We start from the raw sequence: 16,562 nt of genomic DNA on the forward strand, positions 1-16,562 counted from the left end.
TATTGGGGTAGCAATCAGCAGATTTTTTCACAAATATCAACTGTGCATTTAGATCTGTGCCATGAATTGAGAGAATGAAAGACACACAATACATTATTTATATTCTTAATAAGTTGTGGAAATGAAGTAAGATCCATTAAAAAAGCAAAAACCACAGAAATGTGTGTGAAATCATTTTATAAACTATATACAGAAGTGGTTAGGTATACAAAAAGGAAATGTTGAACACAAACAGGACAGAATTTTTGAAAGACAGGAATCATAAAACAAGCCCTAGAAGGTTCCTTGGAATAAAAAATGTCTTTTTATTTTGAGAATACCCATTATTCTCCAACTTTACCAAGAACACAACAAAAAAGAAAGGCACTTCATCTATTTCATTTTTTTTAAAAATCAAAAAGTTTGAACTAAAAATCTACAATACAAATGCACATTGACTTAGTCATTTCAAAAGTTCAAATGTCAAGTCATTTTTAGTTGCTCTAATCAATCTGTTTGCTTATATTACCAAAAAAAAGTATATTTACTTTCAACAAAAATAATATAATACTGGGGTGACAGGAAGTTCTCTAGTAAGATCTTTAAAACTCAAAATCTCCAATAAGACTTTTAAAAAAATTACTCTGCACTGAAATATGTAAAATAATCCCTTATTTTTCCCCTGCACATCAATCATCCTTTGGGTGGTTTGTGGTTTATACTGACCTCTTAATTGCACATGGTGTCTATCTTATGTCTGTATTTTCTGTGTTTGTTATATTGTATTATAGTTATTTCTTATGAGCCTATTTCCCCTACTAGATTATGTAATATTTGGGGAAAAGACTAGGAAAGAAAGATGAGAGAAAGATGGAGACAGAGACAAGAGAGGAGGGAGGCAGGGAAGGGAAGCCAGTGGGAAGGAAGAAATGAAGGGAAATGAGACAGCAACTCCTGGGTAGTAAGACTGCTTTTTCAGGAGAAATGGTCTGACTTCTGGGAGGTATCTTACTCCTCTAACCCATTCTAAATCATTAACTCATAGCTTAAGATAGCTTGACTTGAAATGAAGGGAGCTAAAACAGTTAAATGAGTTATGAGTAGGAGTTTTACTCTCCCATTCTAGAAGTGAGAGGAAAGATCTTAAAACTCACCAGTATGGTTGCTTGTTGATTTAGATTTTTACTTTATTATAATTAGTGTTTTTCCTGATCCCTTATTTAGGTTTTCTAAATACCTGCTATGAGTGAGACCATCTGTTATTATTCTTTTTCTTTCTGGCTATAAACCAGACACACACTTGGGTGGGAGGGGGGAGGAGGGAGTAGGATCAAAACAAGGGGGGTGGGAATTGTATGGGGACTATAACCAAGATGAAAATGCATATATTGTGCAAAAATGAAAAATGATGTATAAAATATATAAAATTTAAAGTAGTAGTAATAATAATAATAATAACAAAAAAATCATATACCATTATAAAAAACTTACCAGTATGGAAATTTTTAAGTTTAGCCCACCTGAAGGAAAAGAAATGAAATAGCCTCAAAAATTCCCTGTTCAGTGAAAAGTACAAGATAATTGAATTTTACAGACAATGCCTTAAAACTGCTAATAATTTAGGAGCCATCAGCGAATTCCCTGAGGATACGTTTCTGACAAACTATCCCTTCTGCTCTCCCTTCAAAACCTTGTGATTCCATAATCGTTTCATGGCATTCTTTACATCCTCATTCCTCAGAGTATAGATGAGCGGGTTCAGCATGGGGGTGATGGTTGTGTAGAACACAGACACGGCCTTATCCAAAGGAAAAGTGGTAGATGGACGCAGATAAATAAAGATACAAGGGACAAAGAAGAACGTTACTACTGTGAAATGGGACCCACAGGTAGAGAGGGCCTTGCGCCGGCTCTCTGCAGACCGCTTGCGGAGACTGAACAGAATGACCGTGTAGGAAGTCATAAGAATGAGGAAACATCCCAGAGATATGAGACCGCTGTTGGCAATCACCAACATATTCACCAGGCTTGTATCAGCACACGCAAGTTTTAGGACCGGGTGAACATCACAAAAGTAGTGGTCAATGACTTGAGCGTTGCAGAAGGGCAGCTGAAAGGTCAGGAGAGTCTGCACAAAGGAATGGGCCAGGGCTCCTACCCAGGACACCGACGCCAGCACAATGCAGGTGTTGGTGCTCATGATGGTGGTGTACCGGAGAGGCTGGCAGATGGCGGCGTACCGGTCAAAAGCCATGACAGTCAAAACAAAAATCTCAGCACAACCAAAGAAGTGGAAGGTAAACATCTGAGCGACACAGCCCCAGTAGGAAATAATCTTTTTCTCAGAAAGAAAGTCTGCGATCATCTTGGGTGCCGTGGCTGACGAGTAAGCAATGTCCACAAAAGACAGGTTGCTGAGGAAGAAATACATGGGTGTGTGGAGTCGGCGATCAGAAAGGACCGTAAGCAAAATGAGCAGGTTTCCTGCCATGATCACCATGTAGAAGAGAAGGAAGATGGCAAAGAATATCAGCTGCATTCCAGGATCTTGGGAAAGTCCTAGGAATATAAACTCAGTGACATTGTTGGCCACCTCCATGGGGACCCAAGAAGGACTGGCTGAGTGGCTGTGGTTCTCTGCAAAAATAAATGTTGCAAACCACTGTAAGCATGGCAAAGCCTAACAGGAATAGTCTTGTGAAAATAATTAAGTGACAATTTATTTATTTATTATTTTATATATTTTCTCATCGTTTTTCATTTTTGCACAATTACAGAACATAAAAAAACTGCTAAGGGCCTCCCTGGTGGCTCAGCAGTTGAGCGCTGGGCTGCGAAGCTGCCCGCAGCCTCTGCAGCACCGGTTGGATACCCAGCTGCCGGGCGAGGGACCCACATGGCCGCAGACCTCTCCTGCCGCCCGCTGCTCCCCTCAGCAGTGTACTTTGGTCCTTCTGCCTGCCCTGCTCCCCGCTCTGGCTCTGGTGAATTCTGTCACCCTCCCGCGCTTCTGACTGTACCCAGTGCTTGTATAAATAAATAAATCTTAAAAAAAAAAAAAAAACCTGCTAAAACTAATGCGTGTTTAGAAATATTACAGGACACAAGATCAGTATACCAAAATAAATTATATCCCTGTATACAAAATTCAAAATACAAAACTTCACCTATACTAGCAAAAAAAAAATAAAATAAAAAAATAAGTGACCCTAATGTAGTAAATATTTACATTTCTTATATATAGTTAAAGGGTATTTTTCTCATCATTAATTTTCATACCACATTCATTGTTGACTTATATTTGCTAATCTGGTATACTTAGGTCTACAGTTCCTTTCTTCCAAACAAGAAATGAAAGAATGGGATTCTTCCTTTCGATCTAAATATTTAATATTTTTTCCCTAATCATGTCTTTCTCCACCTCTCACCTCTCTTTTCCCTTTTTCTCTCTAATCTCTCTGCTTCTCTCATCAGAAATTCTCTTTGGGATGAAAACACTTCAATTAAATAATTATTTGATGAATAAATTAATTTTGAGGCTAGAGATAAAAGCAAGACTCACTATGAGATCAGATTTCTGAAATTGCTAGATGAGTATTTGTTTAATATAATAATATACAGATAAACTTTAAAGACTAGGATTCTACTTAATCCTAGTTAGTTTCCATTTTCTAAGTTAGGTTAGAAAAATTTACTTGCTTAACAAATGTGCATACTTCTGGGGCTAGCAGCATCAAAGTCACCATATCTCCTTTCTCATTTGAAAGTCTTAAACCTTCTGCAATGATCAAAAGATTCCTTTTCTGCTCCTCATGTAGAGTTTGGTTTATTTTTAACACTATTTAATATTTAGAGAAAAGTCCACAGTTTCAACTGGCAAGAATTAAGCTTATAATGAGAAGACAATACCAACTGATGTGATATTAATCATTAATCTAGACATTATTTCATTTGACCTGTGTTGACAGCCAAACAGAGGAAGCCCACAAGTAATAAGCACAGTTCTCTGAGATAAGGTAAGAAAGCCAAGGAGAGACAATAACCCTTTTCCAAACAAAGTCATCATGAGTGAATTTTGAAAGTTCAGTTAGAATTAACCAGAAAATAAAGAGAATTTCAGGGTGTAGACACAGAAGAGTGGACAAAGCATGAAGGTTGCTTCAAGAATGTTGAATAAGCTACCTGAAAATAAAGGTATATGTCATGACAGCAATATCTATGGGGAAGGTATCAGGGCTGATGTGATTCAGCACAGGATTCATGAAGGGCTGTGTCAGGAAATGAAGCTAAAAAGGATGCATTGTTCAGATCATAAAGTCTTGTGAATTAAGTTAATGAGTTGGACTTTATCTTGAATCATGTGGGGGCTCACAAAGAAAACTCATTCCCATGGCAGGAGGACCATGATGGAGAGTAGCTGTTTAAATGAGTAAGTCTGAAAATCAGCTTAATCAAATTCTAATTCTACCTCTTGCTAATACTATGAGTGAGGAAAATTACTTCACTCCCTTTGCCTCAGTTATCTCAAGTGTAAAATATGGATAACAATAGCACATACCATATATATGTTGGAAAGATTAAGTGTGTTACATACAAAGCACGTATGTACCTGGCACAGTGTAAGTGAATGTATAATTATCATTACCCATCTTAGTGAGAAGAGTTTATGCTGGGAGGAGGCAGAGAAACCTGGGTAAGGCTTATCTTAGGACACTAACTTCCTTGCTGTTCATGTCCTAATTCCAGTTTATATGTATTTCCATGCTTGTGAAAATCTTGAAAAAGACATCAGCTGACACTCATCCTCTGAAATATATTCTTTGACTCATATAGTCCGTATCTTTGCTTGCCTTTAATTATGATTTCAAGCAAGGGTTCCCAAAGATGCTTGAGCAGCTGCTCTATTCTTCCCGAATAGTGACAATAGCATCTTTATCTAGGATCCCCTTTATGAGCTCACAAAATTAACCCAAGTCTAAGACTCATGATCATTCTACCATTTTCATTGGGAAAAGAGCACAGGATTTAAAGCTAGAACAACTGGGTTTGATTCATAGTTCTGCCTACAAGCCTGTGTAATATTTATACAATTTTCCTCACTTCTTTGGACATCAGAGTCTGCCCCTGTGGGAGAATAATGCCACTCATAGCAAGCATAAAATTAATTAATGGACATAAAAACAGTAAGTGATCTGCACATCTAAGTGATGGTTATTTTAGTGTTCAAATTTCAGGAGCATCATTATCAGACATCTGAACTCTGTGGCCCAGAGCCTTTATAAGACTTAATATTTCCATTGGTCCTCCCAGCTGCTTAGTGCAAATCTGGTCCCTCTAGGATGATGCCAAAGTTATAATGGGACTGGCACTGTTAAAGAATCAAGGTTGCTCCTTTATTTAACTCCATGAGCCCAACTAAATTATTTCAAACAAAACAAATAGCAGGATTCTGGGAAAGAAATTTAATCTTAGTTTCTCCTGTGAGTGATTTGCAGAAAGCAAACATTCCAGATCTCACAATGCAGAGGATGTAGGTAGGACATTGATATAATTCCCACAGCACCAGTATTGTTTATCCTTTCACTTTATTGTGTGAGTACTGTGAATATAAAAAGATGAGTAAAATCCTAGTCCTGATTTTCGGTCATTTATTTTAGAGTAGGTATCTTTAAATGGACCCCTCAGATCCTCTAAGACTTATTTAAAGTCCTACAGTTATATAGGCAAAAAAGTTCTTGGGGATAACTTGACTTTATTCCACTCTTTTAACTGTTGAAACAAATGAAGTACAGAGAAGAAAATCAAGTATTTAGGTTTCACTATTTTGGTAAAGTTAGGACTAAATTCCAATTCTTTAAATTTTAATAAGCTGTTTCCTGAATTACTTTACAAAATTACTACAACAGGTGATGTAAAATGGATAAAGAATTTAAAGATTACTCTTTATCCTTGAATAGGATTTAAATTATTGAAAATCTCCACTGCCTCTTTTGTTGCCTCTTTTAACTTCTCACTCCGGCTGGGAAACTTACTCTGGCTGTCTTCTTGAGTGTGGTCCGATGACATGGATTTGGACAACCTGAGATCTTCTGCAGTCGATAACCTTTTTTGAGGTAGAAATGTGATCTATATTCAGATATCCACACTAAAAAATTGACATCTATATATAGTGATGCTTCTCTTATGTGTGTACCACATTTCAGAAAAAGATTATTACATCTACAGCCTTAGAAGAGGTCCTGAGTTTATCCTCTTCCTTCTTCCTCTCCCTCACTCTCTCTCTTTTTTTTCCCTCTCTCTCTCTCCCCTTCAGATTTTATGAGTTATGGCCATGCCATAGCTTCTGATCTCAGGCTACAAGAACATCTTTCTAGGTTCCTGTCTGACAGGGGCAGAAACCATCAGCAACCTTTATGCTTCAGCACAACCCTAAGGGAATTACTTGGCTAGTGAGTGGGTAGCAGCTGGAGAGTATTGTTAGAGAAGTGCAGTGTAATCACCACTAAATGACTCCTTATAAAACTATATTGAAGGCTACTTGACAAATAAGTAGTTTATAAATATTCAGGTCATTTCCACAGTTTTGCACAAAGGGCAAGGGAAGGGGAGGGTATTGTTCACTATAGCTATATTGGATCACCAACCCAGCACCCAGCAATAGAGTATTGGTTTATAAAATTATTAAAAGATTTTCCTTCATTTTAAAATTTCTTAAAGCTCAAGCTCAATCTGAGGGAGTGGTGGGAAGCAAATATTGTTTAATTTTTTTTAAATTATAAAAAAAATTACAAGACTCAAAAAAAAAATATTATCAAACAATTCGAATAACTGTTATCAAGAATATACCTTTTCTTGATGTCATTTGACACATACATCTTTTAAAAATTTGAAAATCAGTATGCAGAATAAAAGAACTGTTCCATGAGACTATCAAGATAATTTATTTTACCAAAAACAAGTGGTGGGGAATATGTCTGATGGCCTATCAGTAAAATAATCATATAGAGTACAAATACAGGTTTTTTTTAAACACCATTGTTCTAGAGTAAAATTGATTTGAAAATATTGACTGAAAAGTTATACTCATACAAATGAAAGTGAGTCTGTGCTTCTGTGAACTTCGTGTTTCTGCATTTTATTCTCTACCTGTGGGAGGGACAGTGTGGTGAAAGTGGATTGTGGTGAGGTATTTTCCTTCTCCCACAATGAATGTTAGAGCTGATGGAAGTTGGGCACTTCCCAATAAAAGAATAAAAAAAGGAAAAAGCTGAGGTCCAGTTTTCCCAGCTGTTGGCACCTTACCTCGTGGCATCAGGATACTCCCCCTTTCTGTGATTGGCTGTGCTTCTTTTGGCCCAGTGCGCATGATGACCTCCGGCGCACCAAATAAGGGCATGTGCCCTTCCGGGATTAGCTTCCTTTGGCCCAGTGCGCATGACGGCTTTGGCCTGCTTCTTCCGCTTCCGGTCCCCAGCTATAAAGCCCCGCCAAAACCGAAAGTAAACGAGACCTGCTATAGCTGAACGAAGAGTGCACGTGTCTCCCTCTGGTGTACCCCTGTTCTTCAGGTCGCTGCTCTCCCCTCGAGAACCTCGTTGAACAGTCCGCGGGCTCAGGCACCCAGCACCATTTATTGAACAAACTGTCTGTGTTCCATTGCATATTCTTTGCTCCTTTGTCAAAGATTAGTTGTTCATAGAAGTGTAGCTTTATTTCTGGGCTCTCTATTAGGTTCCATTGGTCTGTGTGTCTGTTTTTGTTCCAATACCAAACTGTTTTAATTATTATGGCTTTGTAGTATAGCTTGAAGTTTGGCAGTGTGATACCTCCTTTCTCCTTTGTTTTCATCACAAGGGCTTTGGCTATTCGTGGTTTTTTTGTGGCTCCACATGAATGTTATGAGTATGTGTTCTTTTTCTTTTTCTTTGAGATTTTTATTGGAATAGCATTGAATCTGTATATTGTTTTTGGTAGGATGGCCATTAGTAATGTTAAATCTTCCAATCCATGAGCAGGGGATGTCTTTCCATTTCTTTGTGTCTTCTTCTATTTCTTTTAACAGTGTTTTATAATTTTCTTTGTATAGGTCTTTCACCTCTTTTGTTAGGTTTATTCCCAAGTATTTGATTTTTTTGGTTTCAATTATAAAAGGGGTGGCTTTCTTGATTTCTTCTTCTTCAGATCGATTGTTTATGTATAGGAAAGCTATTGATTTTTTGTGTGTGGATTTTGTATCCTGCTACTTTACTGAACTGGTTGATTATTTTGAGTAGTTTTTCTGTGGAGTGCTTAGGGTTCTCTATATATGTTATCATAATGTCTGCAAATAGTGATAGTTTTACTTCTTCTTTCCCTATTTGGATTCCTTGTATGTCTTTCTCTTGTCTTATTGCCCTGGCTAGGACCTCTAGAATTATATTGAAGAACAGTGGTGAAAGAGTACATCCTTGTCTTGTTCCTGATCTTAAAGGAAAGGCCTTCAGCTTTTCACCATTGAGAATAATATTGGCAGTGGGTTTGTCATACATGGCTTTTATCATGTTGAGGTATGTTCCTTCTATCCCAAGAATTTCAAGTGCCTTCCTCATAAATGGATATATAATATATTAAATTATAATAATATATTAAATTATTTATGTTAATAATGTATTATTTAATATTTAATAACATATTATGTGATACTTAATAATATATTAAATTATATAATGTATTCTAGATAATTTATTATATATTAATGTAATTATATGCTATAACATATTATTAAATAATATTTAGTATTTAATATATCTGGGGCAGGTGCCCCTGGATGTCCTCACAGACATACACTTGACCCCAAACCATGCTTCAACTTGTGAGAGCCCCTTCTTTCTGCAATATGCCTGCAGTTCCTTCCTCTGAGATAGGTTAGCAACATTTTCATTTCACAGGAGAAATATTTAAAGGAAAAATACTTTGTGCATCACGCAAAGCACATAAAATAACCCCAAGACACAGTGCCTCTGAGATCTTTCAGTCACAGTTTAGTGATAATCTGTCCACACAGTCCTTTCCAAATAGAAACCAGGGCTCTCCGCTCTAAAAGCTTCCTGCCCTTGACAGCATCTAGATTCCCTCTGAACACACACCCACTGGTTGTTCATCACTAACTCCCCTACCTGCACAATTGGTGGTTTACTGCTCATCCAGCACTTCAAGACCAGCTCCGACCTGGTCAAACCAGTGAATTTCTTTTCTAACTGATAAGATAAACCACACCTCTGATGGGTTTGTTCCCCTTTCAAGATTGTCATTCCCTGGGTATTCTCCCTCTGCCCCAAAGTACCATATAGAGTTTCTTTCTATCTTATAGTTACTGTTTCATCATAGTTAATAATCCTTTATACTAACCTTTTTAACATGCTATGTGGTTTCTATCTTCTGATTGGACCCAGACTTTTATATACTTATACTAATTGTGTATAAAAATTACTGTTGCTAATTTGAAGGCACATACTCACTCTCATTTTCATTGTAGCACTGTTTATTATAGCCAAGTTACGAAAACAACCTAAGGGTCCAAAGACAGATGAGAGGATCAGGAAGATGTGTTATAGATATGCAATGGAATACTGCTCAGCTATTAAAAAAAAAACAGTAGACTCTTGCATTTGTGATGACATGGATAGAACTGTGGGACTATAGTAAATGAAATAAGTCAGAAAGAGAAAGGCAAATACCTGGTAATTTCATTCATATGTGGACTACAGAGGAAAAAAACAAAGGAACTGACAAAACTAAACCCAAAAGAAGCCTAGAAATATGACTGCAGATTTGAGGCTACTGGAGTGGGGGGAGGATCATGATGGTAATAAAGGGGGAAAGAGCCCAATAGGGTAAAGGGATACAGGTGCTTTGGTGGTGGGTGTGGTGTGGTGATATATACTTGACGAAGTATGAACCTGTTCCCCTAAACCATGTGCAGTATTGTAAACTAATTTTATCTTAATTATTAAAAAAGGAAGGAACCCTCAGAAAAATCACAAAAACTTTGTTTTGCATGTTTGCCAAAACATTATTGCATAGTACACTGATTTTTATCAACTAAGTATATTTTCAAAGGTATGGAATTATGGTTATTATTAGCCTTTCTCTGGCTATTAGTGAAATCTAAGTCATCTCAAAAGTTTATTATACATTTATGTTTCTTCTGCGAAATGCCTATATTTAGCAGTGGCAAAAAAAACTACTAATAGTTTTTCTGGTACATAAAACTCAGATTAACTGTTTAATCAGAAGTATACTCATTTATGGGAAATCAACTATAAAATATCTAAGATAATTATGTAACTCTTTCCTCATATGTTCATTAGATCCATCTTATTATGTTTCATTCCATAAAATTAGCAAATGTTCCTGTGTGATACTTTTATTGAAACCTCTGATATAGTTGTTGGATTTCCCAATTTCTTCTCTTATAAATTCTGCACTTCATACATTTTGAATATGCTATTAGGTTTATGCAAGTTTCATTATAGGGTGTTACTTTTTACAAGGGAGAAGTAGGTGATCATCAGGAACTCACTTGTCTACTCCTTAGTTTTTGCATTGCTGATATTACCTCCTTATTTCTCAAGGTGTAGATCATGGGGTTTAAGAGAGGGGTGAATACAGTATAAAAGATTGAGAGAACTTTATCCACTGGGAAGTTGCTAAATGGCCAGGCATAAATGAAGATGCAAGGTCCAAAGAACAGGATCACCACAGTGATGTGGGCTGTCAGCGTGGCCCTGGCCTTGGCCATGCCTGTGGAGGACCGCCGTCGCACAGTGACTAGGATGACTGTGTAGGAAATCAGCAGGAGCACAAAGGAGATCATGGACATTAGACCACTGTCTGAAAGCATCATTACCTCAAGAGTGAAGATATCTGTACAGGCGAGCTTGATAACCAGGGGAAGGTCGCAGAAAAAACTATCCACTTTATTAGGGCCACAGAATGGAAGGTTTACTGTGAAGGCCAATTGGCTGATTGAGTGCAGAATTCCAATGACCCAGGAGCCAAGCACCAGGCTTACACACTTGCGCACATTCATGATGGCTGCATAGTGCAAGGGTCGGCATATGGCTACATATCTATCATAGGCCATGGCCACAAGGAGCATCATTTCACCACCAGCAAAGACATGCACAAAGAATATCTGGGCCATGCATCCCTCAAAAGAGATGGTCTTGTGTTCCATAAGAAAGTCAACAATCATTTTAGGGGTGGCGAAGGTGGATAAACAAACATCAATGAAGGAGAGGTTACTGAGTAGGAAGTACATGGGCGTGTGTAATGCAGGTTCAAAGATGACCGTGAGCACAATGAGGAGGTTCCCCAGCACAATGGACATATAGAAAATTGTAAAAAAGGCAAAATAGAAAAGTTGTAGCTCTCGAGGACCTGAAAGACTCTGCAAAACAAATTCAGTCACTCCTGATGTGTTGCCTTGATCCATGATTTCAAGTTTCTGACATCAGGTCAAAAATGTTGCTGTAAAGGGAAATGGAAATTACATCATCAGGCTGTGAGAATCAATGAGCAAAGTCAAGCCTGGTATCAAATTCCAATCAATAGAGTCATGTATGTTAGGTGCTCATCGGCGCACAAAATGCATGCATTACACCTAGTCACTTAGTTTGTAATGACTGTATAACCTTGACTTTCATTCCTGCATCTCAGTGTGATGGAAGGAAACAAGTTCACATCCTAAAGAAACAAGTTTACATTCATCACCACAACTTATAAATTCATGATAAACACAAAAGTTAAACCATCAATCATGCTGGCAGGTCTCAAATGCTATCTCTTAACTCCGAGTTAATATGACCAGTGTTTCAGTTTTTGCTTTTGCATATTGGGGGAAATAATAGAACATGGCTCATAGAATTGTTGTTAGGATTAAAAGAGTAAGATCAGATGAAATACTTAGAACAGTGCCTGGTCCATAGTATCCAGTACATGTTAGATACTATGTCTTTGTTCCACTTATGATAGAAATATTTGAATGTAGAAATTAAAACATACATAAAATATCAAATTGTACATCCATCCTACTTAAGACATGCATTTTTTGGTATCTACATTTAAGCATGTAAATACTTATCACATTGAAGTTGGTTCCTAATTTAGACTCTTTATAAATGTATGATAAGTTTTCTTCACCCAGTGACTCTGAATTTATGTGAATTTAATACATGATCTTCAATCAGTATCAGTATAAAAAAGATACCATATTTGCACATATTGTCAATTTATGAGACATTTTATGAATCTGAAGAAAGAACTCCTATTCTATCTTTGATTTTTTTCACAATACAGTGTTCATAGAGGGTGTTCAACAATATTTATTGATACAAATATATAAAAATTATAATTTTAGTTGTATATCAGCTAAAAAAGAACTGCTTTTATTTGATAGGCTGATTATCCTTGTATATGTTGGAGAAAACTCTAAAAAAAACTTACTTCTTAAAGCACTCATTTTCTGACTATTTTACAGTTTTTGAAAAATTCTAAAGTTTAAAGTCAGTATGAAGATACTGACTTCTTGTAGACAGTTGTGAAGAAACTAAAAGAGATGCATAATAAATACCTGACTTTAGCAACATAAGAAACCTTACCTTTAGAAAAGTGGTGTCCAAAATGTGTTCATCATATTCCTGTAACAGCAGAAAGATTATGACTTTCTGTATATTATACATTAATTATATTAATTTACCTGTGAATTACATACATCTACCATTACTCTAACATATTACATGCAATAGAAAATACACTTGAAAATTACGAAGTTATATTTCATAAATGTAAAGAACACACATACACAAGCATATTCTTCTCACATTCAACGAGCTAACCTCCTTGGGTATGCGTGTCCTACTTTAGATTCTGTTACCAAGAATAATAGGTGGCTCTTTTCCTGGGGTGATATTTCCAAAAAGCCTGTCTTGGATAGGTATACATAGTTATCTAATTGCATTTCTGTAAGATAAGAGCCTTTGCAGTGTAGAAAGATGCTTTCCCACATCTTGAGCATATTAAAATGGAAAAATCTGTCGTTAGTTTCTCTATCTCTACTTTATTCACCAATTCAATGGCTTTCTCCCCTTAAACTGCTTCCCTTTAGGGTCATCATGTCCCTTTCTCTAGACAATTAAGGAAGTCATAACTCAGCATTCAAAAAAGATAAGCACATGCAATTTGCAGCAACATAGATGGCGCTGGAAGGGATCATGCTCAGCGAAATAAGCCAAAAAGAAAAAGAAAACTACCGGATGGTCTCACTCATAGCAGGAATCTAGAAAACTTAAATAAGGGACCAGGAAAATGAATAACTATAAGAAAGTGAAAATCAAAATCAACAAAAAACTATGAAACAGAGACACTTTTGGGGGGTGGGGTGGGGAGCGGGAGGGGAGGGATTGGGATCAGAAATGGGGGGGTTGCAATTGTATGGGGAATATAAAAATAAAATTTATTATTTAAAAAAAAACAATTAATGAAGTCATATAAAGTAGTATTCTTAACTGTTCAAGCCTGCTTCTTTACCTGGAATTAAAGTAAAAGTAAGATAATGGGTCCTAAATCACCTGTGTGGTAATCTCATGCTACTGCTAAATATAAGAAAAGTTTTTAGGGCCTCCCTGGTGGCGCAGCAGTTGAGCTCTGGGTTGCAAAGCTACCCGCAGCCTCTGCAGTGCCAGTTTGATTCCTGGCCTCTGGGCGAGGGTCCCATATGGCGCGCAGACCTCTCCTGCCACCCACTGCTCCCCTCAGCAGTGTACTTGTCAGTTTGCCTGTTCTGCTCCCTCCTCTGGCTCTGGTGAATTCTCTCACCCTCCCATGCTTCTGACTGTACCCAGTGCTTGGATAAAATAAATAAATAAATAAATAAATAAATAAATCTTAAAAAAAAAAGTTTTTAAAGATTTACCCCCAAATTGTTAACAGTGCTTATCTATTGGTGAGAGAATATGATAAGTGCATTCTTTATACAACTTATATACTAGCTGAGTTTATAATCAAAAATGGGTTGTTTTCTTTTTGTCAAGTTATGAGTTCTTTGTATATCTTGGGTATTAGCTCCTGGTCCCAGCAATTCCACTCCTGGGTATCTACCCAAAGAATTAAAAAACACTAATTGGAAGGACTATATGATCTCCTGTGTTCATGGTAGCACTATTTATAATACCCAAGCAATAGAAACAACTTAAGTGCCCAGAAGAAGATGAATGGATCAAATATATACATCGTGTGTGTGTGTGTGTGTACACACCATGGCATATGTACATCATGGTATATATACATTGTGGACTACTACTCAGCTAAAAAAAATAATTCTTGGGCCTCCCCTGGTGGCGCAGCAGTTGAGCACTGGGCTGCGAAGCTGCCACAGCCTCTGCAGCGCCAGTTCCATCCCCGGCCTCTGGCGAGGGTCCCACATGGCGCGCAGACCTCTCCTGCCATGCCTGCTGCTCCCCTCAGCAGTGTATTTCATCAGTCTGTCTGTTCTGTTCCCCACTCTGGCTCTGGTGAATTCTCTCACCCTCCTGTGCTTCTGACTGTACCCAGTGCTTGTATAAATAAATAAATAAATCTTTTTTAAAAAAAATAATTCTTGCCATTTGCAACAACATGAATGGAACTGGAAAGGATTATGTTAAGTGAAATAAGTTAGAAGAAGGACAAATACAGGATGGTGTCACATGTAGAATATAGAGAAACAAAAAAGGGTCAAATAAAGTCAAACCCTAAAAATAAGATCGTAAAAATGAGGCTGCAAGAGGGGAGAGGAAAGGACAAAGTGGAAGGGAGCACAGTGGACTCTGGATGCTTTGGTGGTTGGTGTTAATGTTATTGTACATCTGAAGGGGGAGATCCTGTACCTCTAAAACACAAACAATATTACACACAAGTGTTACCTCAATAAAAGTTAATTAAATAATATGAGATTAAAAATTCAAAATGGCAATATTATAAAATATTTGTGATTAAAAGCTATTTATTATTGTACACATATATGTATATATCAATGTTTACACATATATTTTATTTTCTAACATAGTACTCAACAATATATAATAATCTTCACGGAAAAACAGTAACTGCATACCAATTTTTTCATATGTTGTAGTATTTTATTTAATAGATGTTTTCAATTTTCTCTATTATTAGCATATAATAATCTTGCTTTTACTGAGCTAAAATTTTATGATTTAAATAATTATTTATTTAGACTACACTATTATAATTACATATTTCAGAAATTTTAAATAATCAAAGCAAAACTTACCTCACTAAAATGATGTTAAGAATGCCCATTCTTTACCTCACCTTTTCATGACAGAATGGTGCATTACAGTTTTTATTTTTACTTATTTGCTTATTTACTTATTTACATGAAATTGCATCTTATTGATGCTTCAATTCATTTAACGATCATTAAATCATGACCACTTATTCATGAATTGGACATGTGTACTTTTTGCTCCAATACTGCTTGTCTGTGTCTTTTGATCATACATGAAACAAGCAAACAAGGGACAAAACTGAAATTTTTATTGTAGAAACTATGCTAAGCATTTTAAAATAGAAAGTTGGCATTATTATTTGCTTGGAGATCATCACGAGGTGCCTATATGTGTAAAGTAACAATTGAATTTGAGGAAATATATTGGCTATCCACTGTGGCACCACATTATGTACAATGTAACTATAGGAATAAGCTTTGAGACAGTAGTGAATGAGTCTGCAGAAAAGCACCTGAAGTTCAGTAGCATATAGAAAAATGAACTCATCTCAGAACATTGAGAGTTCAAGCAAGGAGAGACAAATTCAATCTCATTTCTGGAAATGAAAATAATAAAAGAAAAATGATATTAAAATAGTTAATCTACAGAGAACTATTTGAAGTAGCAGAAGTATTAAAACTTACATGAGTCATTACTCAGTTACAATGTTGACACATGAGAGTTGGAAATTGTCCCCTTTTTTTACTTCAGAAGTTCTACATGAATAACTTGAGGTTATACCATCATGCTATGAGGAATATATTCTTCTACAGTTTGCAATACTCCTTGTACTTTTGCCACTTTATTTAAAAGAAGGCAAAGGTGAATACGTATTTCTCATTGATGTAATATCGTCCCAATGGGGCCACTGCTAACATGACATCCTATAATATAGACCAGCAAATATTATTTCTATCTAGGGACTCACTTCTAGAATACATGTTCTAAGTCTATCCATTAGTTATTGTAATGCCCTATTATAACTAACATAGAATTCATTTTTTTCTGCAAAGTTATGCACAGGCAAGATTTCTGAGTGTTTTCTAGAATTATAATTGGACTCTCATAAAGTTTCCATTAGTCTGCAGGTTCAATTCAGTCCTAATCATTAACATTATTTGTGCAATACATATTGTTTCAAGCCATACTCTAATTTCTATAGTGATAAATTTGGCAAAATATAGTATTTCAATTATAAATCACCTAGGCAAAACATAATGTCTTTTATTCCTGCATTCCCCAATTAATTTAATTCAGAAATTTGTAAAATTT

General features: G+C 36.4%; 2 protein-coding genes across 2 annotated transcripts; both read right to left on the reverse strand.

The window, feature by feature from the left end:
- Positions 1–1,642: 1,642 nt before the first annotated feature.
- Positions 1,643–2,587, reverse strand: LOC119238197 (olfactory receptor 4S2-like). The gene has a single exon (XM_037501907.1). The coding sequence runs from the start codon at positions 2,576–2,578 to the stop codon at positions 1,643–1,645; it is 936 nt and encodes a 311-aa protein (XP_037357804.1). The 5' UTR covers positions 2,579–2,587.
- A 7,941-nt stretch (positions 2,588–10,528) lies between these two features.
- Positions 10,529–11,455, reverse strand: LOC119238196 (olfactory receptor 4K15-like). Its single transcript, XM_037501905.1, has one exon. It carries the CDS (start codon positions 11,453–11,455, stop codon positions 10,529–10,531), a length of 927 nt encoding a protein of 308 aa, XP_037357802.1.
- Between the last annotated feature and the right edge of the window lie 5,107 nt (positions 11,456–16,562).

This window comes from Talpa occidentalis, unplaced genomic scaffold (assembly GCF_014898055.3).
Source record: "Talpa occidentalis isolate TD23 unplaced genomic scaffold, MPIMG_talOcc4v2.1 talOcc4.11, whole genome shotgun sequence".
In the NCBI taxonomy this organism is placed as follows: Eukaryota; Metazoa; Chordata; class Mammalia; order Eulipotyphla; family Talpidae; genus Talpa; species Talpa occidentalis.

Coding starts and splice junctions, on each gene's coding strand:
- LOC119238196 (XM_037501905.1), bottom strand. CDS start 11,455: ATGGATCAAGGCAACACATCAGGAGTGACTGAATTTGTTTTGCAGAGT.
- LOC119238197 (XM_037501907.1), bottom strand. CDS start 2,578: ATGGAGGTGGCCAACAATGTCACTGAGTTTATATTCCTAGGACTTTCC.